This window comes from Manacus vitellinus, unplaced genomic scaffold, assembly GCF_001715985.3.
Source record: "Manacus vitellinus isolate BGI_N305 unplaced genomic scaffold, ASM171598v3 scaffold_9_pilon, whole genome shotgun sequence".
In the NCBI taxonomy this organism is placed as follows: domain Eukaryota; kingdom Metazoa; phylum Chordata; class Aves; order Passeriformes; family Pipridae; genus Manacus; species Manacus vitellinus.
This window is the reverse complement of record NW_021940917.1, coordinates 7,535,480-7,560,449: the sequence shown is the minus strand read 5'-3', so window position 1 is coordinate 7,560,449 and position 24,970 is coordinate 7,535,480. Positions and strand designations below refer to the sequence as shown.

The following is a 24,970-nucleotide window of genomic DNA, read 5'->3' as shown; positions in this document are numbered from 1 at the left end:
TTGTTCTTCTTGAGGGAGAACCCTAAGGATTCTTTGGAGGATTGCAGGATGCTGTTTTTAATATGGTGCCAAATTGTTTCAGGAGAGGAATCTGCAGAATCTGTGGAATGGTTTTCAAGCCTAGTTTGAAGGTTTGCCTGGAATCTTTCTCTTACTGTGGCTGACTGGAGATTGTTAACTTAGAGTCTTCTCCTTGGGATATTGCCCCTTTTAGGTTTGAATTTGAGATTGAAGTTGAGTTTACAGCGCACAAGCCGACGGTCTGTTTGGCATTCTGCGCTGGGCATCACCCGGGTATGGTGGACATCGCGAACATCTCTCCGTCGCACCAGGACATAATCGATCAATGTAATGTTATATTTACAATGAGTTTGAGTAGCCCCTGGCTGTTCTCAGGGCTATGCTGGCAGTAATCTTAAGGGATTTCAGAGTTGCCATGAAATGTTTATTAATCCTAGATGTCTCGCTGAGCACCAGAATGAACAATGACTTTGGCTGATATAGCTGTACAGAAGTGGATATTTTTATTTTGGGGGTATGTATATTAAAAGAAGAAAGTACTGCACAACTGAACAGCTTCAAAAAGGAGGGTTAAATAATTTCCCTCCATTTTGGAAAAAGAGTTGAGTCCTTCTGGCAATGCCCTTCTCAGCCTAGAAAGATCAGTAACCCCTGGCCTTATGCATGGGACTAGGCTTTGCAGGTTCATTTGCTCTAAGAATGCTGACTGAGTCAAATACAACTCCTCCCCTCTCTAATAAGACAGGCAGGGGAAGGACTTGGGTTTTGTCCAGACTGGATTTAGGAATTAACACTGAACAAGACAACCAACAAGCACAAAGCCCTTCCAGACATGCTGCATTCTGCGCAAAACCTGCAGTATTCGTAGGAATATTATACAGAAGGAGGAACTGTTGATAGCTGCTGAGCCATGGGAAGGTGATCTTTGCCCTTCAATACCTGTGGGGCTTCACATGGAATTTGAACTCCTGAATTCCTTTCCCTTTTGATCTGGTGCCAAGTATCCTGTGGTTGTAGGCTTTGATTCAGCTGGGTATTGAAGCATAAAGAAATGAACAGTTCTGTTTGTTTTTTTTCTGTCTGGACATATTCCTGGGCTTGAACTTAAAAATATGTCTCAAAGATATGATGCCTCTATAACAGATAGTTAGAGTCAAACATCTGATCTTTTCATTCTTTTATATTCTCTTCTCTCGCCCTCTCACTCCCTGTTAATCTAATATGCAATGTTATCAGAATGAAATCCAGATTCTGCTGAGCTAACATTTGGATAATCCTTTTTTAAAACATAGAGTTTTTTTCCTGTTGTTTTTAAGTCTGACATTTCCAAATAATCTATGATCTGGCCTGCTTCTTCTTCTTCTTCTTCTTTTTTTTTGTGTGTGTGTGTGTGTTTGTGTGTGTGTGTGTCCTTTAGGTGGTTGGAGGCAGTAGGATGCACACTCTCCTTAGGGCCATATGCATTACAGTGGCAGTACAGCTCCTAATGTGGAAGATGCACTTCAGATTCTGATGTTACTGGATTCCTACAGCAAGAAAACAAAATATACAAAATATCTTATGCACATCAAAATACACCACTGTTTCAGAGTGTGTTTTGCACAGAAGAAATGTAGTTCTAGGGAGATGATGAGCATAGTGAGGTGTCATGGGGACATTAGTTAGGACCCTGCTTTCAGGTTAATGGTAGATTAGCTTGTTTGACAGCAATTAAGGATAGTTTTGTTCTCTTCCCAAAATAAAAGCATTATCCAGTAAAAGAAAATGAACTAGGATACAAGACCTTTCTTTTGGGTAATCAGTTCTTCTGATTCTCAAAGTCTATCTGTCTGTAACAAGACTACTTCTGGCTTTGAAAAAACATTTTGGAGTCAGACTCAATGATCCTTTTGGGTCCCTTCCAGATAGAGATATTCTATGATTTGAAGACACTATGGTGTTAGATCCTTTTTTGGCTGTACACCATAATTCATGCAAACAAACTGTGAAGAAATACACAGAACAACAAAATTCAAACATACACCTTGTTATGTGTTAAGCTCCTCAGCACTTCCAAAATGCTCCTTATGAAGCTCATGGTCAGTTTCAGATATTTGGGGCATTACCACATATCCAAGGCTATTGATCCTCCTAAAACCATCTTATTTCTTCTTTCATTCAGTTAAAAATAATTACTTCACTGCATTGAGCTGCTCTTTCTTGCTAAGCTCCTTCCCTGAGAATTGTTTCAAACACTTACCTGGTTCTTTTCACTTCAGTTACCAAGTTCGTAAAGTTTTCCAATAAACAACTAAAATCTAATTAATTCTGGCTCAGAAGGTGTCCTTGTGATGCCTATTTTGAGACCCAAATGCTTTCTTATAAACATGTATCAAAACCACTTTTAAATCCTATAATTTTTGTTAGATACAGAAGAATTATTGGCTGAGTTAATCAATATTCTATGGCAAGTGAGAGTGAGGAGAATAGGGGGTATGAACCCCCCCTGAGAGAGGGGGTATGAACAGTGGTGATGAAGTGGAGTTGGAGAAGGGTGTTTCTGACCTCCTGGTCAGGGTGAAGGAGACAAAGAACATGAGAAAGTCTCTGGTGATCCACCGTGGTTCTCTTGGGGGGCTTCAACCTCCCTGGCACTGGCTGCAAGGAAATAGTGGTGGGACATGAGGTGCCAGGGAGATTTCTGAAGGGTATTAGGAATAACTTTGTGAGATAGATCCTGAAGGGGCTAAGAAGGGCAGATCTTGATCTGCTGGTCAGTAATGAGGAGGAGCTGCTGGGGGAGATGGTATTGGAAGGCAACCTTGGCTGTACCATGAGATAGTGATGGTAAAGATCTGGGGGAGAGCGTGGATTACAGAGTAGCCAAGGACAGACCACAGACCTCAAGAAAGCAAACTTTGGAATTTTCTAAAGGAAAAAGAAAGTAAGGGTTTGGGAGGAAGGTGTACAATACAAGGGATGATTTTCATCAGACTCAGCAAACAGCAGAGTATATGTATAACATAGCAGTTATACAACTGGTTCATGCCAGGAACTACTGGCAAACTGACAATGCACCTGTAATATAATACTTGTAACAGGTGGCAATGCACTTAGCATTATTAGTACCATAATGAACTTCTAGTTATTTTATAAATATGGTCTTGCATTTTATGGAGAAAATTATGAAACATCTGATGCTCCTTGAAACAATTTCTAGAATTACAAACCCTAAAGTTTCCAACAGAGTCTGAAAAATTCCCTGTGCTTCATTTCTCTTATAATCATTCGTACTGGGCTGTCCTGTTCCCCTGATCACATAAACCTCTGATCTATGTTCCTGCATCATAAGAACCAAAATAAGAACAAAGTTAATGGGAGTAAATGTGGTTTGGTTATTTTTTTTTTGTACATACTTGTTCTTTCTTCCAGCTTCAGTAGTAGGCCATGATATCTTGTATTAGTAACTGTGAATGGAGAATTAAAAAAAAAATACGTAAACCAGAAATATTTTCTAAACGAGAAAATGTCAAAGGAAAACAACAGTAAAAAAAGACTTTTTTCTTTCTGCTATTTACAAAGGAAAGGGATACAAGAAAATAATTTTGGATTGACTCAGCATGAGACAACCTCTTATAATGATCTTGTGTTTAACTCACTCAATATCTTCCTTCTATCCTTAAAGGTATGTAAGTTGTGAGCTGAGAGTCTTTCAAAGTGAAGACTGAAGACATTTCTTTTTTTGCCCTTTTGCAGGAAAATGTGGGGAAATACTGTTTTGTAGTTTGTCTCTTTGCCCTGAAATTGACTGAATGTCAGCAAATCTGTTTGTGTGCCTGTTGAATTCCTTGTTGTGTTGGCCACATGACAAGATACTAGATTTGATGGGTTTATTGTTGTTGGGTTTTTTCTAATATCTCAAACCATTTTCTGTTTTTATGGGCTATACAACCATATACACCTATTTCTTAGGATTAAAGTGATTCCTAACAACTATTTCTTTGAGTGCAGTGTAAACAGGAAACTTTAAAACAAGAGTCACTGTCAAACTACAAAAGTGAAAAGCACTGATTTGAAATACCTCCCCCTGTAGATTTTGCTTCCCCCCCGTAGATTTGACTGTTTTGAGAGCATGAATCACCATAATTCTTTGCATTCTTCATATACTACCACTGAGAAAAATACACAGTTCCCTCTGAAAATGAACTGAAATAACTATTCTGTAAATTGTCAGAGGAGCCTGCTGCTCTGGGTCAAGGCTCTGTCATGCTGCAAACATGTGTAAAAGGGAGGAAAATTTTTAAGCATATTTTTGTAAGCTTTTCTCCTTTTCCTCCCCACTTCCAATTGTCTGAATTGCTTGTATTGTGTTTAAGCAGCTCTAACTTCACACAAGGGTAAAAGTTCTGGGATCTCCTAAACATAGACATTTGACCTCTGTCCTCATTGTGTCCAGTTAATGTTCTCTGGATACTCCTTTAAAAATGAAAGGAACCTGTACATTTTCCTACAGATGAGAAAATGAAGCACAAAGCAAGGAAGGGCTACATCTGAAGAACCCTGAAACGACTCCAGAACCCAAGAGCATGGTTTCATAGGATCCAAAGTCTGGCTTAGGACTGGGATATTGTTGAACTGTCTCCCTTTCCAAGCCCCCTCCTTCTAATACCGTGTTGCTTTCTCTAAGCTGGAGCCAAGATCTCTGTGACAATGCTCAGCTGATTCAGATTTGGAAATAAGTAAACTTTGATGGACAGCATGAGGACATGTTCTTACTGACTTTCACAAGCATCACTGAAATTAATCTTTTCCCATCTATTTGAAAGCTTTGTTAGAAGTGAATATTTTAGCAACCTTAATTACAACCTTATGGCAGAATAATGTTCCATGACCAGTTTTCAATATCACAAATTCCAAGATGCGTTCTTACTACTGGACACAACACTTCTAAATGAAGGAGGATGCCAGTTATTATGTTAATATGATCACACTGCAGAGTAAGTTTACCGTAGACAGATAATTTCTCACTAAAAGCCTGTTTAACACACAAAGAATTAATATATCCATCTCAGGATGCCCATGTAGAACAAACAGAGAAAACAAATACATACTGTAGTGTGTTATGGGGCTTACCCCCATCCCCCTCCATATAACCCCGTTGCATGATGTTTTTCTAACTTGCAGGCTCTCCTGCAATTAGCCTTGCCCTGCAATTGTGGAGCAGAAGCACAGATTGTGTCTGTGCTATATTTCAGACACAGTCCTGAATTCACACTCTTGTTGTGCTTCAAACTTCAGGAGGTATATCTGGGTTTAATGTAGACTCGGACACGGCAGGAAGAAAAAATCTTGGGTCCCACATTAAGGTGTAACACAGGTCTAACCACATCTTTACTGCAGTGGATGGTTGAATAGCAATGCAACGCACACAGCCAGTCCTGCATATCTGATCACTGACCGATTGCAGGCAAGTTGGCCCCAGGTCCTTTGTGAAAGGACTTTGGCACCACCTTTGACAGCAATGATTTCATCTTCTTAGGCACTCTGGAGCAAAAACTATGAACAAAGCCAAGTCAGGCACAGTGCCAGAGTTTCAGATTTTCTCTGGGGCTTTATCAGTAGCTACTGTACCAACAGCTGTGTGCAGTTGTGGCTGAAGAAACTGCTCGCTTATGGTGATGGAAAAATACTCTGGAACTGAAACCAAGCTCTGGAATTGTTGCCCTAAAAAATTGCTGCTCTGGAATTGCTCAGCTGCTGCCCTAAACATTTCAGAGTCCCACTTTTTTGCTAGAATCTAACACATGGGTTGAAAATATTTCGCAGCTGTGTGGTTGGGAAATATCCCTTCGACCATATAAAGACATATAAGGTCAAAAAAGGTAAAAGTCTGCAGAAGACTGTGCAATGCATTAGAAAATATCACCTCTCTATGACCACCAGCCTGTGCCACCAGTATCATTCTCCATTAGGGAGAAGCAATGATCATTGCTCCCTGGGGATATGGAGGTCAGGACAGGGGCCTGAAGTCACAGCCCCGCTTGTGAGGTACTATGGCATTCTGAGGAAAATCCAGGAAGCCAACCTCCTGGTCAGAGTCAGGACCAAGCCAGCAGCATCACCAGATCCCATTGTGAAGGGCAGAGGCCATGAGTTCCCAGGTAAGGGTCTGGCTTGCTACATCCTTGTCCAAGCAGAGGCATGGCTGTAGCTGAGCAGTGGCAGGAAGAACCAAATGCTGAGTTTCAGGCCCTGGGTAAGACTGCTCAGGTCCATTAAGGTTATTGGTGCCTTTTGGTCCTTGATGCTCTTGAAGCAGTGGGTTGACAACCTTGGTATTTAATTCCAAGAGAAAGCCTGGGTACTTGCACTAGAGTGTATCTCTCCTGTCCCTCTGTGAGGTGTCAGGGCCAGACATTACAAGGAAGAGCTCTGCAATGTTTCCCTGGGGTCAATGGATTTCTGATGGGCATCTGGTCCATTTCAAACACAAAGCTGTGTCCTTCTGTTCTGAAATTTCAGTATACCAGTGAACATTATCCAAGGACAGTTATGGCCACACAGGCCTCTCAGTTCAGTGGATGGGATACTTCCTTAACAGGTTTTTCTTCCCCAAGGCATGTGTGGAACTGCTGTGTTCTGTGCAGCTAGCTGGAGCCTATTCATCTGTTTATATGATCTATATATACCAAATCAAACTTCCAAGAAAAAGGTTACTTATACTTTGCACTATAAGTAACAGTCATCAGGAGATAGAATAACTCAAGGAATGCTGTACATGCTGAATAACTAAATCAAAACAAGTGCACTCCATGTCAGGTGTTATGAAGACCTATCCAAGAGGTTTTCAGTAGTCTCTACTGGCCAGATGATGAACAAACAGCTCTGGGGACTGATCTACTGAACCATCTGTAGGATAGTTTCTTGAGGTCAAGGTTGTTAAAGTATAGCATCAAATCAGGGGAAGAAAACCTGTGCTGCTGTTCTCTTGATGGTGTTTGCACTATAGGTATATGTAAGGTTTCATCCTGTGATTGAAAAAAAAAAAAACCTTTCAGATGTATTAATTTCCCTTTTGAATTGTTTCTACTCAAGATTCTTTATATATTACCCACAATGCTGAACAGATTGCTGTCTTTTTGATACAAGTTTTATAGTATCCAAACTCAGTTTCCACATGCAAGAGATAATTTGACACTGCATGCAGAGAAGCTAAAGGCAAAGCCAGCTCTTGAACCTTGCCAAGACTACTTTGTACTACTAATCTGTTTACATCATCCAAAAATATTTTTCATTCTACAGAATTCTACGGAATTACTTGAACTACTGCTTCTTGAGGAGGAAATTATTTATAGTTAATGCAATTCACATTAAGCAAAAATGTGTAGCTGTGGAAACCAGAAATAAATTCTTAAGATAAGTGGCATTTTTCTTCTCTCCTTTAAATGTGTGCTAAGATTTAAATCTTAGTGTCGGAATTTATTCCTAATTGGTTTGGTCATTCAGAAAATACTACATCTCTGAAAACAAACAATATTTCATGATCATAGTGAGTCATCTAAATTTCTAGAGCCTTTTAAGGGGTAGTACAGTAAAAACACAGAATAGAAATAATTTTCAAATTTGCAAGGTGAATGCATATCAAGTGAGGTAAGGGTGTTAGTCCTCTATATGGGAAAGAAAAAGTTTGTAAAATCACAAACACTGGAGTGTGGATAAAGTGTCCAGCTTAGAAGCTGAAGACACTTAATTTCACTGTGATTCAAGCACGATATTAAAGGATAGAAAGTGTCGTGCACACTCCTATATATTACTGTTACTATTTGTTGCATAAGGATAGCTACAGAGATTTTTTCCTCAGTGTTCTCTTATTTTCTGCAGCAATTAGAAATACCCGACCTTGGGACACCTCTGTCCCTTCAGCTCTTGAAGGGCACATGGAATCACAAAATGGGTCAGGTTGGAAGGGACAACAGAGGGTCATCTGGTCCAAAACCCCTGCTCAAGCAGGACCATCCCAGAGCACATGGCACAGCATTATGCCCAGATTATTCTTGAATCAGTGAGGGAGAGTCCACAACCTCTCTGGGCAACCTGTTCCAGCGTGTGGTCACCCCACAGTGAAGGAGTCGTTTTTCATCTTCAGGAGGAACTTCCATCAGTTTCTGCCCATTGCCTCTCGTCCTATTCCTTGGCACCACCGAGAAGAGCCTGGCTCCGTCCTCTTGGCACCCTCCCTGCAGATTCCCGTAGGCACTGCTGAAGTCCTCTCTCAGCCGTCCCTTCCCTCAGGGAAGTTTAAAGCGGGCGCCTGTCCCGGCCGGGACCCGGCAGGGCCGCGCCGTGCTGGGGCGGGCCGGGGGGCGCGGGCCGGGCCGCCAATGGCGGCGGGCGGGCGTGGCGGGCCGGCCGCATTGCCGGCCATGCTGGGGCTCCGCCGCGCCGCCGCCGCGCTGCTGCCGCTGCCCGGGCCGGGCCGCCGCCGCCGCCATTGGCCCACGCTGCTCGTCAGCCAGGAGCGCTACGCGTGCTGCGGGAGCTGGGGCTGCAGGAGGAGAAACCAGGCGTCTACAACGGGCGCTGGGGCGGCCGCGGGCAGGTGCGCGGGAGCGGGTGGGAGGCGGGACGCGGTGGTCGCGCCCCCCTCCGGCGGGTGGAGGGGCGAGCTTGGCCCCGCCGCTCACCGCTCCCGTCCTGCTCTAGGTGGTGACCACGTACTGCCCCGCCAACAACGAGCCCATCGCCAGCGTCCGGCAGGTGAGCGCGGCCGGGGGGCATCGCCAGCGCGGCGGGGACGGGAGGGGAGGGCAGGGAGGAGCCCCCGGCCGTAGGGGCCGGAGCGGGCCCTGTTGGGCTTTGGTTTGGGAGCTGCTCCTGACCGCGTCCCCTCTGGCACGAAAGTCCCGGCAGCGGTCATGGGGATGTTGGGTCTGGGGGCCCCAGGGGGTGTTGGGTCCAGGGGTAGAGGTGATGTTGATTCCAGGGGCGGCTGCTGGAGCTCGTCGCAGACTGGAAATACTGCTGGAAATACGCCAGTGGCTTTCCTGGAACAAAAACAGGCTGTTGGTCTTATTTTTTAATGTCCCCGGCCCCCTCCCCCGCCTCCCACTCTTGCGAGTATTGTTGGAAAGAGCGAGGGCCCATCCCTTCCTCTGCTCGTTTGTCCCTCGAGGGAGTTGCTGGATAGGGGCAGATTGCGGCTGTTCGGTGGGGATGAGTGGCCGGGGGAAGGAGGAGGGAAAGCGACGTGGCATTCACGTGGTAAATTTGTGAAAGTTTTTAGTGTGAGAATAGCGCTATGGTGCTAACTTACTTCTTTTGTATATTAGCGCTCAGTTAGCCTTTGGTGCCCAGTAAAACTGATGGAGTAGGACAGTCCTCCCAGCTTTTTTTAAAATACTGTTAATAACAGTAATATCTAAGATAAAACAAGACATATGAAAATATATATAAATATGTCTGTCTTACCATTATTCTTTATGGAGCATCCTTTAACATCTGAAGGAAAATTTCTGCTTATGTGGTTTGTTTGTTTTTTTGTTTAGGTAGCACATACGCTTTTCCTCAACAGTGATTTCAAAAGATGTGTCATATTGGGACCACATTGTGTTAGGATAGAAACATTCTGTGAAAGTGATAGCCCGTAGTGCAAGTACTCTCTACTAGAAATGTCTTGAGTTGAGTGCAGAAGCTTTTCTGTGGTATTTGTTTTGGGGTTTTGATGTTCCTAACTTTTTCTTTGACATGCTTCTTCGTATAGGCTAGTTTGGAGGATTATGAAGAAACAGTAAAGAAGGCTAAAGAGGCATGGAAGGTCTGGGCTGATGTAAGTTAACAGAGACTTCTCTTTTATAACCTATCTCTGGCAGATACAGGGTATTAAATTGCCCCATCAGGTGGAGGTGTAAAAATGTATTAATATTTTGTGTGTTGCATTAAAGCAAAAGTCTGCAATGGAAATCTTGAGAAACAAGCCCACACAGTTTGTGCCTGTTATCATTGGGGTACAAAGATGAGGACACTGACTTGTGGAAAATGTTTGTTTTGAAAAGCCAAACATATTTAGCCAGGCTTGTGCCTGTGAGCTCTTGCCAGCAGGTCTGGTGAAGTTCAGAAACCTTGTAGCAAGCAAACTATCCCTGTGCATGTGTTTCACTTCCTGTTACCACGTTCTTTCTCCCGTGGGAACTCTGCAGGATATTTGGATCAACTCATGTTGATCATCTTGTTCTCACGGGGTGAGGAAGGCTGCTGGTTGTAAACATGCTTTTTTTGTTCACCTACTGTCCTGGTGTTTCACAAGACTGCTGTGTTATTCCAAAGCTTTAGTGTTACATAGCTGTGTACAATACCTAAGCTGTTTTTCCTTAGCAAGCCGTAGTTCCCCATGCACCTCTACCAGCTGTGCCCAGCCAGCACTCATTCTGTTGATGGCTGCGCCAGGCTTGGTTCTTACAGCTATCTGCTGTTTCTTTGGTAGAAGCTGAAAACTGGATTTTGTAAGGTATTGGGCATTCTGTATTTTAGCCAGCAAAGTTTTGCCTTGTCTGAAGATAACAAAGTTTAGGAAAAATACAACAGCTTCCTCAGGATATATTAGTACGTGTTCTTTTGTTACAATCTGTGAGTATAATGTTGGTGACTTGTAACATACTTGGAAATAATCTGAAAGCAATCTAACAGATAAAGAATCAACATATTAAGTGTTTCTTTAAAGGCTTTTCTCAAAGCTCTTTGCTATTAGTTTGTGAATTTTGTTGTTTGTCTGAAAGATTTTGCTTGTAAAGAGATAAGATTGCATGGTTTATGAATTTGTCAGTCCTGTTTTTACGAAGAACTGCTAGTCGTGTAAATCCTCTTGCATGTGTATGATTTGGAATTGATCCTGGCTATTGATTATTATTTAAAATACTGATACCACATGAAAAAGATCTATTAATAGTTGATATATGGACTTAATCTTTCCATGAATGATGTTTCTATGTGTCTCAGAATCTGCTAGCAAAATAAATATCATACTGAACGTTTGAAAATGTGGTTTTAAGAACACTTCCAAGGCTCAGAAACCAGTAAGTGTGCTTTTTATGAAAAATGCTTGTTTCTTGAGATGCAGTTGCTTGTGTGAGGGCATTATGTGTGATGTAGCTGAGCACAAGTAGCAGAACTAATTATCTGAATGCTGCTGGCAATGTCCAGTGGAACTGAAGTTTTGAATGGACATAAATGTGCACAGTGTTACCAGTTTCTGAGAGGCAGGAAACAGTTGCTTGTAAAGCAGTGAGCATGATAAAAATGAACAAGTAACAGAGTCTTGGGAAAGAGCACAGCAGTCAATGATTGCTTACTACAAGGGTAGGGGACCCAGCAGTATATATGCAGCAAAAATCACAGATGTTTAATCTCACATAGATTCTTTGTTGTTTTTTTTTTTTTACTAGATCCCTGCACCTAAGCGCGGAGAAATAGTGCGACAGATTGGTGATGCCCTGAGACAAAAAATCAAAGTTTTAGGAAGCTTGGTAAGGTGTTTTCAGAAGTAGCTTAACTTTGTGGGGGAATAAGGGAGAGTGGGGCACAGGGGCGAGGGGTGTGTCAAAACTGGTTTTCTCAGTTTTTAATGTACCATTCTGCAATACTAACCTTAGTGATTGTTAAACAATTGCTGTTAGTTCTGTTAGCTTCCCTAAAGAAGTTTGAATTTAAAGAAGAAGGAAACATTTTAAAACAAGTATTCTTGCATGGGAACAGTATGAAACTGTGTCAGGGGAGGGTTATGTTGGATATTAAGAACAGGCTCTTAACCCAGAGGGTTGGGCACTAGAACAGACTCTCCAGGGAAGTGGTCATGCCACCGTGCCTGTCAGAGTTCAAGGAGTGTTTGGACAATGCATGTTGTGACTCTCAGGGTGGTCCTGTGCAGGGCCAGAAGTTGACTCAATCATCCCTGTGGGTCCCTTTCAAATGAGAATATTCTATGATTCAGTGATTCTGTGAAATGATAATATATAATAGGGAAAGAAAATTTAGTTCATTCTGAGCCTGTACTCTGTCTGGGAGGAGTGTTACAACTATTGCCCAGCTGTTTTCCCACTTGCCTGTCAGATAGGGCACTGTCTAGTACTAAAAGCATCCTGAAAGAGATCTTCCTGTAATACAGAGCTTTTAACCTTGAGCTCTTTCTGGTGATCTGTAGGATTTTGCCAACTGACATATGGAAATATAAGGCTTCAGAAGCTGAGATGGTCTTAATGAGATCCACTTGCAGTGCTGTGCAGGACATAAAGGTTGAAGGACCTCTCCTTTAAAACACTTAGTAGTTGCTAGGGAAGAAAAGAAGACAAGTGGGGAACTTTCCTTTTACAGGGCTTACCTGTATGTCTGCTGTTCAGAAACAGCTTTCAGTGAATAACTCCATGTGTAGTCAAGCCCATATTGTTAACCTTCAAAACTTTGTTCTGCTCTTGTCTTTGATGTTGTCTCCTCAGCAGAGTTTCTGTTGTGGAATTTGAGTGCTAATGTACTTTTGTATTCAAAAACAGTACAGTTTCCCTGGTGAGTGTGGACAGACAGAAGTTCACTCTGTTCCTTGGACAAAACTTTTGTGGCTTATTGTCATGTTTTCCTAGTTTCCCAAAGAGATAGTCTGTTCAGCTCTACTATGACTGAGGAGGAACTTCAGGGTGAAAGAAGTACAGTAGGTATTCAGATTTTAGGATTTTCCCTGGATTTGGAATATATAAAAGGAATGGAATAGAAACTCATCTTTCTTATATGCCATTGGAAATTTTCAGCTTTGTCTCACAATGTCCTTGTGAAGTATTCTGGTATTTCTACTGCACTTATGGACTCACTGCTGCATTTTTTAGTAAATATATCTGATGCCCCTCCATTTTTGGTCACAGATCAGGACCATTCCTTCTTTCTGGAAGTCACAGTTGTCATAGACATACATTTAGTTACCTTTATTTTAAGATTTGTGTGGGGAGAAAAATCCCGTGGCAATCCTTTGAACCTGATTCCTCATTTAACAGCCTTTTCAAAATACGGTCATCAGTCTAAAGTAGTAGGTCATATTTGCATGAAGTAACATCTAGATATCAGAGCATGACAGCAAAAACAAGTGGGGGTAAATGGATGACTTCTCAGTTCCTAAGTTTGCAAATTTTCTCATTTTTGGAGGAAATTGTTTTCAAATACCAGCTTATTCTCATTGATAACGTATATGTCAGCTGAGTAAATCTAACATGCTTTTAACAGAAGGATATAGCTTAGGACTGACTTCAGCTGAAAAAAAAAAAATTGATCCTAAACATCTCAGGTTACTAAAATACTAAAGATATGTAGATGTTTTCAGCAGTGTCTGCAAATGAAATCTCTCAAATTCACTTTGATATGTTGTCAAATGAGTAGTTTGCTTACGTAAAATGTAAATGACCACTTTCTTTTGCTGGAGCAGAGTAGTCCCACTTTCCCAATAGGTTCCATGCCTAATCAACAATGTATGCAATGTCCTGATGAAAATCCAGTGTTTTGTTAATCTAAACATATGAACCCCATTAGTGTTGGATAGTCCTTTCAGTAGATTTGTTTTATTAAAATTTCCCCATTAATTTCCTCTCTAATTTCCTCCTATTGTATGGAGATGCGACTGCTGTCTTCTTGTTTATTGTCTTATTTCTTTAAGCTGTGAATAACTCAGGAAGAGGTGATTCTCTTCTAATGAAAACGTTTGTATTAAAATCTTACCTGGTGTACAGATATACCTGACATTGGTGGGAAACAAAATATATGGGGGATGCAAGGCAATTAAAAAAAAATTGTCTTAATTTTGTCAGGTCTCTTTGGAAATGGGAAAGATTTTTGTCGAGGGTGTTGGGGAAGTGCAGGAGTATGTTGATGTCTGTGACTATGCTGTTGGTTTGTCCCGAATGATTGGTGGACCTATTTTGCCTTCAGAAAGTAAGTATGTATGTTTTTTTCTTTGGGTTTGTTTGTGGTTGGTTGTTTAGTTGCTTTTTTAACAGATGAAGAGATGGAGAAGTGTGTTAAATATGTGATGTTGTGATACAGCAAGATCTCTGTTCTGTGAGTTATTAGGGAGATTTGGGAATGGATGTGCTGGTGGGCAGTAGCGCCACCTAATGAAGTTCCTAATGAAGTGGCCGGTAAGCAAGTGAGCCCATCGATTTTTCTCTACTATTTGAAGCATTAAGTTCTCTTTGATTTCTTTGTTAATGGAGGATGGCAGAGGAAAGTATGTGAAAAGTTCAGTGGTGCACTTAGAAAAGAGAGACCTCTTTGTCAGTTATTGATTAGCACACAGTCATCATGATGTTAACTGAGTAGCTAATTATGTTGTTGTGCCATTAGCTTTTTTCACAATCTAGCTAACCTTGATCCAGTAAGCTGCAGAGCACATATAATACAGCTCTTCACAAGCTAATGCTGTGATGGACTGAGGAGTGATGCTAGATTCCTTGCTTACATATTTTCCTTTTTTAAAAAAGATAACATTAAATGGATGAAAATTGCATTATGTTGTGTCTTTGCTTTCAGGACCTGGCCATGCCCTTATAGAGCAGTGGAATCCTGTTGGATTAGTAGGAATCATCACAGCCTTTAACTTTCCTGTGGCAGTTTATGGGTGGAACAGTGCGATTGCAATGATTTGTGGAAACGCTTGCCTCTGGTAAGATCTAGCTCTCCAGCCTGCTAATGGTATTTTTAAATTAGAGAGTTATTATCTCGGGCATGAAACTGCTACTGAATGTCTGATGTTTCTGTATAGTTGATTCTATCTAATATAGGCTTGTTTACTTTTAATTTTTAGGTCCGTTTATAGTCAAAGAGCTTTGTTTTATTTTGTGATAACCTCTTTTTTGAGATATTAAGATTGGGAAGCATCTAGGTCTTAGCCAAATGGCCTGTGAATAAAGAACCCAGGTTGATGTCTTGAAACAGTGGTAGCGAACAGTTCATATATTCAGGGTTGATACAGCTAAGATTAAAAGTCTGAAAAGGTAACTTTATTTCCTCTTGTGGATCCTGCTTTGCTTTCGTCTGCCTACTTCACTCTAATGCCTGGCCTAGCCCTAGTTCACATGGATTTCAGTAGAACTTCTGAATGCTCAACTGTGGAAAGAAGCGCTTGAGTTCCTTTCTTAACATGTACCTGAAAACCAGCCTAACCAAAGTGTGCTGTATATCAGATACCATAAAAATTGCTTATTTGAATAATTTCTTATTCTTAAAGAATTGAAATAAAATTAATGTAATTCCTTTTTTTTTTTCTCCCCTTCTTTTTAGGAAGGGTGCTCCTTCTACATCCCTTGTTAGTGTTGCTGTTACAAAGTGAGTTCTGGTTTCTTTTCTCCCTTTTGCTTTTTAAACAATGCTTTTCTGTTTGAGGTAGTGAACAGTGGTCAGAAGAAATGCTTTCCCCTAATGGTAGCTGTATATGTAGGATGTTACCTATACTGTTGGCCATTTTTTTCTGGAACCAGGGCTGTGTTTCTGCTGAAGGTGGGCTAGCTGTGTGGTTTGCTTCCTTGTGAAAGATGAACTGCTCTTGAAATTTGGCTTCCCTCAGTCACACAATCATGTTTCAGAATCATCCCTTATTTTGTAGTATCTCAGCACAGCATCAGCACCCAGTTTCTTGGCAAATTCTTCTGACTGGCTCTCTAGACCCATATCCTGAAGACAATGTCACACAGTCTTTTTTACCCAAAATATAGTAACACCTTAGCATGCATTTCCAGAGTTCATTTTCGATAAAAAGGAAAACTCAATATCAATAAAAAAGAACTTCTCCAAAGAACAAATGCCATGGTGATATTTACTTCAGGTTTATTGTTACTTTCCTTAATATATTAGCACTTAAAACACTTATTTATTGTGTATTACAAATAACATTTATTTTAAAGTGCTAAATATAAGTAGGCCCCTTAAAATCATTAATTACTAAGTCTTGTAGCTCTCATATTAACTCCTAAGAACAATGACCCCAAATGACTACTACCCCAAAAACCCGAAGACGGTTTTAATGGTTCACTCCCTGTTTGCACGTGTCAGAAATCTCTGAAATTTTTACATCTTTGATTCTAGGATAATTGCCAAAGTCTTGGAGGATAACAAGTTGCCTGGAGCAATCTGTTCCTTAGTTTGTGGTGGAGCGGACATTGGGTAAATAAAATTTCTTGTGTTTTGTGAACCTCTATAGAAGGAATATTCTTTGAACTACTTCTCAGAAAGTTATTCTGGTCTCCAGGAGTTCCCGGTACATACACGTTGCCATGATTTTTATCAGCTGGTCCGATACTCTGGCCCTGATCTAAATATAATAAATATGTCTACTTGCTGTTGTGAGATCAGCTGCTAACAAATAACTTCTCAGATGAGGAGACTAAATTTATATTCTATATCTACATATGCTTGCACCCAAAGAATACAGCTAATATTAAATTCCACTCATCACGCTCTTAGGAGTTTTCAGTGTCTAGCCCATTGGCCTTTTGGATTACTTGTGGAGAAGAATATGTCCCCATTTTCCATGCTCACACAGGACTCAGCACTTGCTTATAGATTTACACTTGTGCTTGGAAGCTGTTCAAACCAAGCTTCAAACCAAATTATTTTGTTTGATTTTTACAATGTGGAAATTCCCAGTACAAATGTATACTCAGATGTGTCTTTTGAGCATTTTAAGAGGAGACAAAACAGATGGCGAACATTAAAAAAAAAGTCATAGATATGCATATTTTCTTAGAGATCATAACAATTAGATCTGATCTCACTATGTAATTTAGACTGAATTTTAGTCTTACTACAAATGATGCTTTTATGGCCTGAAAAGGTAGAAGGAAATGGCCTTGTTCCTTGTTTCTCACTAAGAAGGTTTCCTGCCATTAGCTCAGCCACTTACCAGATGTTTCAAAGAGGTGGTTCTGACTTTTAAAGATCTCCCTGATTGAAGCTGGTGTATGTGGAAGGTGCAAGCTGCTTTTCCATTTATGTGCTCTTCCATTGGACATGGTGGTATGTCTCCCATTATGCAGGACAGCAATGGCGAGAGATGAGAGGATGGACCTGTTGTCCTTCACTGGCAGCACAAAAGTGGGCAAGGAAGTAGCACTTATGGTTCAGGAGAGATTTGGTGAGTGTGTACATTCTCCTCCATTTCTCTCTATGGCTGGTACAGGCAGTGGAGCCCCATAGCATTTTAAAATAACAGCTTGTTTCAGCTGTGTTATCTTTTTCCTTTTTTTTTTTGACTTGGGAAAATAGGAGTTGAAACTGCTCAGAGATAGGTACTGCATTTTTTAGTTGGTTCTGTTAGAGCTCGGCATTTTTTTCCAGGATATCCACAAATCCGTGGTCCTACAACTAATAAAGAGAAGGGTGTAGTGGTGTCCATGAATGTAATTGTGTGTAAATCGTCAAGGTGGACAGGCCTTATGGTCTTTTGGCAATGTGTTCATGAATACATGCCCACTCACCTTTTATTCCTTATAAATATAGGAGAAGAGTGATGATTTTTGAGATGCTGTTTTTGTTGCAAATATTTAAAAGTGTACAGGCATGAAATGTACAGCAGCTCAGCTGCTGGATTCTAACTTTTTAGTTTTGAACAGGAAACCTTGTGAACATGGTTTTCTCATTTTATGCATTTGAAGTTCATAGAAGTGTAAAAAACCAAACCAAACCAAAAAACCCAGAACAGATGTTTACTCAGAGGTAGAATTGGGATTCTTTCGATCAGATTTTAGATAAAACAGTTGCCAGAGAAATAGGTAAGCCTAGTTAAATTTTATGTGTGCATTTTGATCTCTTATTCTTCTTTGAATTCTTTTTCTTTGTCTGCATCACACTATTCATGCTGCAACTTTTTCCTGTTTTCCTGTTTTTCTTTCCTGTGCTATTTTTGCATGTTTTTTAAGCTTCTTTGTGCCATAACTGCTGTCCATGTATCTTTCTTCACAACCTGTGATAGATGTAGTATTTGGTGTAATTTTCTGCTTTGGCTAGAGTGGTTAGTTGATTGTGATGCCTAAAACCTTTTGTTCATCCAGAAAAATATGTTTAATGAACAATAGCTCTAGTTAGAGGTGAACTCACTGACTGAGGTGTAGTGAATGTGTGTGCATGACATAACTTATTTTGTGTGTTCTTGTTAGGTCGAAGCCTGCTGGAACTGGGAGGAAACAATGCCATTATTGGTAATATGCACTGTAGAAATTTAGTCCTATAGATGATATTTGGAAGTTATTGTGCATGTTTGTAGCAAGTTGTCCCTTTTTTCTGCTTGATGGGGGCTTTTTTTGGTTGGTTGGTTGGTTGGTTGTTTTTTGTAAGGTTCCCCCCCCACCTACCCACTGGACTTTTGAAAGTACATAATAGAATGTTTGGGGTTTTTTCTGTCTTCGGTATTGTGGAAGGGATCCAGTTCCCAGATAAACAACATAAATACTGTAAAGCTGAGCAACATGGAAGAAAGAAAATGTAAGCTAAATACCTAAATTGCAATCCTGTTGTGTTATAGTCTTTTGTTTCACCTTGCTCATATTCTGAACAAATGTGCTTATCTACATGTATCTCATCTACTCTTTTGAAAATCACAGTTGAGCAAGTCTTTCTTTTTTTCCTGTGCTGCTTTGTAGCCAGTAGCATAAACTGGTTTTAGACTTTGAAAATTGTTTCATTTTTCATATCAAAGTCTTGCTTTTTCTGGAATTGGCTTTGAATGATTGCATAATCATTGGTTGGATTTTATCCCAAATTTAATAATACTTTTGGATGCTTAAGAGAATTTTGTGGAATTGGTTAAACTCAGTGATATTTTGGGAGTCATTTGAGGCTTATAAAATGTCTCAGTGTCTTCTAGCTGGAGGAATTGGTTCAGCTCATTGTGTATTTTTTATTATTGTACACCTGTGTGTTTAAGCTACGTTTTTTGAAAGGCCATCTGGATATACTTTAGCATTGTTACTTTATGCTACACTTCTCAGTGTGGAGAAGGTGGAGAAATGGCAAGAAATTGCTTGTATTTTCTTGAATTAAAATGAAGCTGAATTTCTTTGCAAACTTGATTGCAAAAGGCTCTCTTCAGTAGTTCAGAACTTCATTTATGTCCTATTGTATGTACCTAACTCCAGTTGTAAAGAGATAATAAGAGTTTCAAGGTATTTCTATATATCTTAACTGTGCTGTGCTAGTGCAATGGCTCTTAGTGCTTCTTGACCAACTTGTCAGTTTATAATATAGTGTAGGCATCTTAAGTCTTGTGGATTGCCTGTTTACTTCAGTAACATGCTCATGTTTTTATTTTTTTAAAGTGTTTGAAGATGCAGATCTGAACCTAGTCATCCCATCTGCTCTATTTGCCGCGGTGGGAACAGCAGGTCAGAGGTGTACAACTGCTAGAAGGCTGGTGAGTAAATGTGTATTGTCTGGTTTGGGTAGCTCTGCATTTTAACTTAGTTCCAAATTAGCTTAGAAAATGCCTGACAATTCCTAATACTATGAAGAGCAACAAATAATATTTGAAACACATTTTTACTTAGTATAAGTATACTTAAATAAGTATGATGGAAAAATAAGACTATGGTTTCATTCCACCATAATTCTAGATCTAAACAGTTTCTTTGTATGTGTTTTCAAAGGTATGTGGTGCTAAAAGCCCAGAAAATAATACTTGGCATGCTTCTGTATTTCTCTCTGTTTTCATTGCCAGAACTTCTTTGCTTGTGACTGCTACACATTTTGGTGCAGGCTTTAGATTTCAGCAAAGCAAGGGGCTGTGTGTTGCTTACTTTGTTAGTAGTTTTTAACCAATCATTTTCAACAAGTTTAAAGGTGTTAGAGTGTCAGTCAGTGTTTGTATAGTCTTTTCAGAGTTGGGTTGATTGGGTAAATATTAGTCAAAATTGATTTGGGTGTATTGGGTGTATTGGAAGGGCAGTGATTCCTCAAATTGTAGCAATAAAATGACTTGAGTATTTGTCCTAGAACACTTAACTGAAGTGTTTACAGAACACATCGATGTCACTGATACGAGATCGGGTAAAATTAAAGCAGGGTTTTGTTTCTTCACTTGCTTTAAATCTTCATGGTGAAGATTTTATGTATTTGTTTTCTAGAGTTGATGCTGTTTGGAGACCTTACTCTGTGTTTATTTTTAACTTTGTGATTTGCTGAATATGAGCAACACTATCTCCACACTTCATTCATCCCTCTTCAAAGTGCAATGGTATCCAGGAATAGTTACATAGACTATGCTGTCTTACACCTTTCTTTCCACATTTTAGTTTCTCCATGAAAGCATCCATGATGAAGTGGTGGCAAAGCTTGCTAAGGCCTATGCCCAGGTCCGCATCGGTGATCCATGGGATCGTAAGTAACCATTTCCAGCTCACGGATTTAGGAGACAAGTTTGTCTGTTTCTTTCTCTTTAAATTCCAAATGGGTTATAGGTCAAGAATATCTAGTTTTAGCAGTTTACCTGGGAGTAGAAATAGCTGGTTTCATTTAGAATACAAGCTCTGAAAGGAAGATGAAGAATCTGGCTAACACTGCTCATCTTGGACAGATTAAAACGTTAGTCCCAAAATGTCACGATAAGAGTACTTGCAAATGTATACAGTTTTGCTGAAAGTATGCCTCTGAATCTTCTGTTTTTAGCTGACACTCTGTATGGGCCTCTTCATACCAAAGAAGCAGTGAAAATGTTCCTTGATGCAATAGAACAAGCGAAACAACAGGGTGGCTCTGTGGTCTGTGGTGGAAAGGTGACTTTAACTTTTATTTTTCCTGCTACATTTTGTGCTCTAGGAAAAAACACAGTAACATGGTGGCTTAGACCAAGATTGTTTCTCAGTTTGTTCTGTCAGCCACTACAGGATGTTAGTTTAGTCAGTCTGAGAATGTTTGAATTACCTTGTCTTCAGGGTAAAGGTGATTGTACTTCGAAACTACTTTCTCCTTCAAGAAATGGTTAAGAGTTTTTGGCTCTTTCTTACACCACTCTCCTGTTGCAGGTGATGGGGAAAATAAAAACAGCATTGTAAATGGTGAATGTCAAATGTATAACAAGAGAAATAGGGGAAATCCCTGAATTCACAATATCAAACTGCAGGAAATACTGAAGATTCAAGACAGCCACTTGCATATTTTCATCATATGGGATATTTAATTCTCCTTGAAGTAACATTCTGGGAATTCTTGCCTTCACTGGCACCTTCTTTTATTCTTGATACCTTTAAAATTCCAATTAGCATACAAGTTGGAGAAAAGAAGTGTTTTTAGTCTCAGCTGCTAGAGTTTGCAATTTGGTTACCTCCTTAGTCGACATAAGCTATGCTTCTATATTTTAAATACTTAAACAAGTAAAATTTAAGTTACCTACTCAGATTACCTGAACTTCTGTTTCTGATTGCTAGACACAGCTGTAGTAGTCAGACCACGAGGGATTCCTTTCCTACACTAGTGCTAAGCTAGATGCTAATTTAAACTTACTCAGTTGCTTTTTGTGTGTTTTGAAGGTTATAAATCGCCCTGGAAACTATGTCGAGCCGACCATTGTGACTGGCCTTCCTCATAATGCGCCCATTGTCCACACTGAGACATTTGCCCCCATACTGTATGTGCTGAAATTTAAGGTAAAATAACAGTAGGGAACTAGTCAGGTGTCAAGGATGCTAACAGAAGAGTCAGGAGAGAGATGTCATTTCATGTATGTCATGTCCATGCAATTCTCCCAGCACTTCAAGAGGTGGTAACTCTTGTTCTGCGCAGTGAAATATCCACTGTAATAGCTCACCTCACTGCGTAGCTACGTTTATGTGAAGAGCACTGGAGTTAAGAGTCTGTACAGGAATAGATTTCTATTGTTTATGTTGTATTGTTGATATTGTTCCTATCTGTTGAAAAGCAGAGAGTGTGTTTTGTGCAGTGGTGGAGGTACTACTGTCATGGTACGTGTGTGTTTGTTATGGCTGTGATATGTTGGGGTTTTTTCTCACAGTGCTTCTTTGTAACTGCTTTGCCTTGAATAATCATGGCTTAACCACTTGTACATGTTCCTTCTAGGAGGAAGAGGATGTTTTTGCCTGGAATAATGAAGTAAAACAAGGTCTTTCCAGCAGTATCTTTACCAAGGATTTGGGAAGGATTTTCCGCTGGCTTGGGTATAACTTAAATTATTTTTCTACTTTCCTGAGGTATAAGTTCACAGTCTTCCATGTATTTTGTAAACCTATGCACAATTCTAGCTGAGCATTTTATAGCCCTCATTTTAGGAAAGGAGGGCTTTAGGAAAGGAGCCTTTCCTGATCCTAAGGAGGAATTGTGTCTTATCCTTGTAGGCCAAAGGGTTCTGACTGTGGCATTGTGAATGTTAACATCCCAACCAGTGGAGCTGAGATTGGAGGTGCTTTTGGTATGTTATTTATGCTTTTTTTTTCCTTTTCCTTCAAATGGGAAAGTCCTCTAACATTTGATCTAGAGGCTTGGTATTATTCCTCAGACTTCACTTTTTCTTAAAAGTGAGAATTTTTTTTTTGTTTTTGTAACAACTCTGGAAGAGAATAAAACATTACCCCTGTAAAACTGTTATAATTTAGGTATCCCTTTTTTATTTTTCAAGGTTTTAATCAGTCTATTTAAATGACTAATTGTGAAGAAATCAGTGAAGTTGATTTTGAGTTAGACTGCTTTAGCAGTAAAGAGATACTGGCCAGAGGTAGTTGGATTTAAACCCCCAAATATGAATATTTTAAAAATATCTGTATTTAGTTTTTAAAAATTCCATATGTTATTTCTTCCTTCCCATCAAAGGAATGTAAGTCAGAGGTATGTTCTGAAGGTGTTTAGAGGTATGGCCAGGTGGAAAACTGTTTAAAACAGTTTTTAAACAATCTTGAGCATTTTTGTTGTGAATATTTGCATGTTTATATAAGATCCATAACCTATAGTATTTTCATGAAAAAGTCTTTAAATAAGCATTTTTGCCTTTATTTCTCTCTTTTTTTTACATATTTAAGGAATTGAGGGAGTAGAAGAAGAAATATTCACCTTATTATTTAAACAGTACAAGAACCAGCACATTCTGGTACTCTTGTCTCATGTTAAGACAAAATATCTTTAAAAAAAGGTTGTTTGGTGCCACGATGATGAGATTTCAACTCCAGGCAGATATTTTTTTGCATCAAGCATGAGGGAGATAGCTAGCTGTGGGTATTTTGTGGGGTGGTGTTCTAGTAATTCAGTTCAGATAGGGAATAAGGGCAAAGGAATAGTTTTTCCCCATGTATTTTTGTAAAATGTCTCACTTCTTGGAGTTAGTCCAGATTCCCATGCTCAAAAAAAAAAAAATCAAATTTAATTTATAACCTTTTTTCCACAGGTGGTGAAAAGCACACTGGTGGGGGAAGGGAATCTGGAAGTGATTCGTGGAAACTTTATATGAGACGGTCTACTTGGTAAGACAGACCTTTTAAATTCCAAATAAATGTAAACTGCAGATAAACTTTCAAAACATATAAATCTTTAACTACAAAGAGACTCTCTTTACTGAATGTGAGATAACTATATATGAGTGTAATTGCCTTTTCTTCATATTCCTTAGAAGATTATTTGAAGGGGTTTTATGAAGACCCTTTTTTCCTTTCAAAAGGAAAAAAAAACCCTGTTTTTTTTTCCGCTCTTGCTTGATTTTAAACTCATCTAAAAATTAAATTACTGGAACTTGTCAGGAAATACATAAAGCGACAACCACAGTGAGGAAACCACTATTGCCACTGGTGGGTGATTTAGCTATGTTTTGGTTATCTAACCCCAAATGTCCTGACAGCCCATGGTGGTTGACCGTTCACATTCCCTGCTGGCCTTCACAGCCTTTACCTGTGCTAACTTTGGTTTTATGAACATGAGAAATCCCACTTTGCTTTTTCGATCTGGATGTTGTCACAGTAAAAGATTAAATAGATAAAGAGAAATAGATCCTCTATCAAGGAAGAAATAATGGGGAATGTGGTCTTTCCCTGTATATAGTTACTAGGTTGAAAACTGGAGTAAAGTCAGTTCATAACTTTAAATAGGCAAACTGCTTACAGAAGCCTTTTGTTTACATGTGACAGAAATCAGAAGCCTTGTACATAAGAAGTGGACTGCATAATCTGTCTCAGTGATTAAGTCTGGTCTCTAAATACTTGTTTCTCTTCCAGTACAATCAACTACAGCAAGGATTTGCCTCTGGCTCAAGGAATCAAGTTTCAGTAGCAGCCTTATGAATGGTGGTGCTATGAACCCTCCTACCATTTCAGAATCAAGCACCTTCTAAGCATTATGGGGATAAAAATTTATTATCTGAAACCAATTCTATCAGAAAATCATCTACTCTAAAATTGCTTCACTTTCTATGTATGAATTTACTACTTCAGTCTTCAAATGAGAGAAGTATATGGTCTTTGGGAAGAAGGGAGAGGGACTGATACTAACAATCTTGTATTCAGGTGGCCTGGATAACCTGTTGCCTTACTGCTGTTTTTCAGTACCAGCACTGTATCCCTTCTCTCCCCACCATTCCCTGATATTTCCAGCTCGAACACAGCTTGTGCTTCAAGCTGTGTGCCGAGTTTCCTGCAGATAACTGGTGTTGTGGGGGTGGGCAGTACAGGGCTATTTTTCAATGCACAAATAAAGGTACATTTTGTGAGATGGCTTGGGCTTGTCGTTTGTTTTGTTCATTGTTTTGGAGCAGGAACATTCAGCTAACTTTGTTTTCACACACTGGGCTACGAGCTGAGGGAATAGCATTGGACTAAAAGGACTGCTTCTCTTTCAGAAAGGAGACATTCATTGAATATGTTGGGAGATATAGAGTAAGGCCAAGGACTACTGTAGTCTTTTGGAACCTTCTCTTAATGCTAGAAAGGGTTACAGCCTATTCAGGTTGTCACAGCTCATGTGACAC

The 24,970-nt window shown here is 39.8% G+C and overlaps 1 protein-coding gene across 1 annotated transcript; it reads left to right on the top strand.

Annotated features, from left to right (window-relative positions):
* The first annotated feature begins 8,423 nt into the window (after positions 1 to 8,423).
* Positions 8,424 to 24,717, top strand: ALDH7A1 (aldehyde dehydrogenase 7 family member A1). The gene is given in 19 exon segments (XM_029965401.1): positions 8,424 to 8,526; positions 8,529 to 8,599; positions 8,704 to 8,757; positions 9,761 to 9,826; positions 11,439 to 11,519; positions 13,836 to 13,959; positions 14,557 to 14,689; positions 15,307 to 15,351; positions 16,108 to 16,185; positions 17,058 to 17,155; positions 18,177 to 18,218; positions 19,335 to 19,429; positions 20,307 to 20,391; positions 20,680 to 20,786; positions 21,540 to 21,656; positions 22,087 to 22,184; positions 22,362 to 22,435; positions 23,402 to 23,477; positions 24,222 to 24,717. Coding segments are annotated over 19 exon segments (1,602 nt in total). The 3' UTR covers positions 24,277 to 24,717.
* Positions 24,718 to 24,970: the final 253 nt, after the last annotated feature.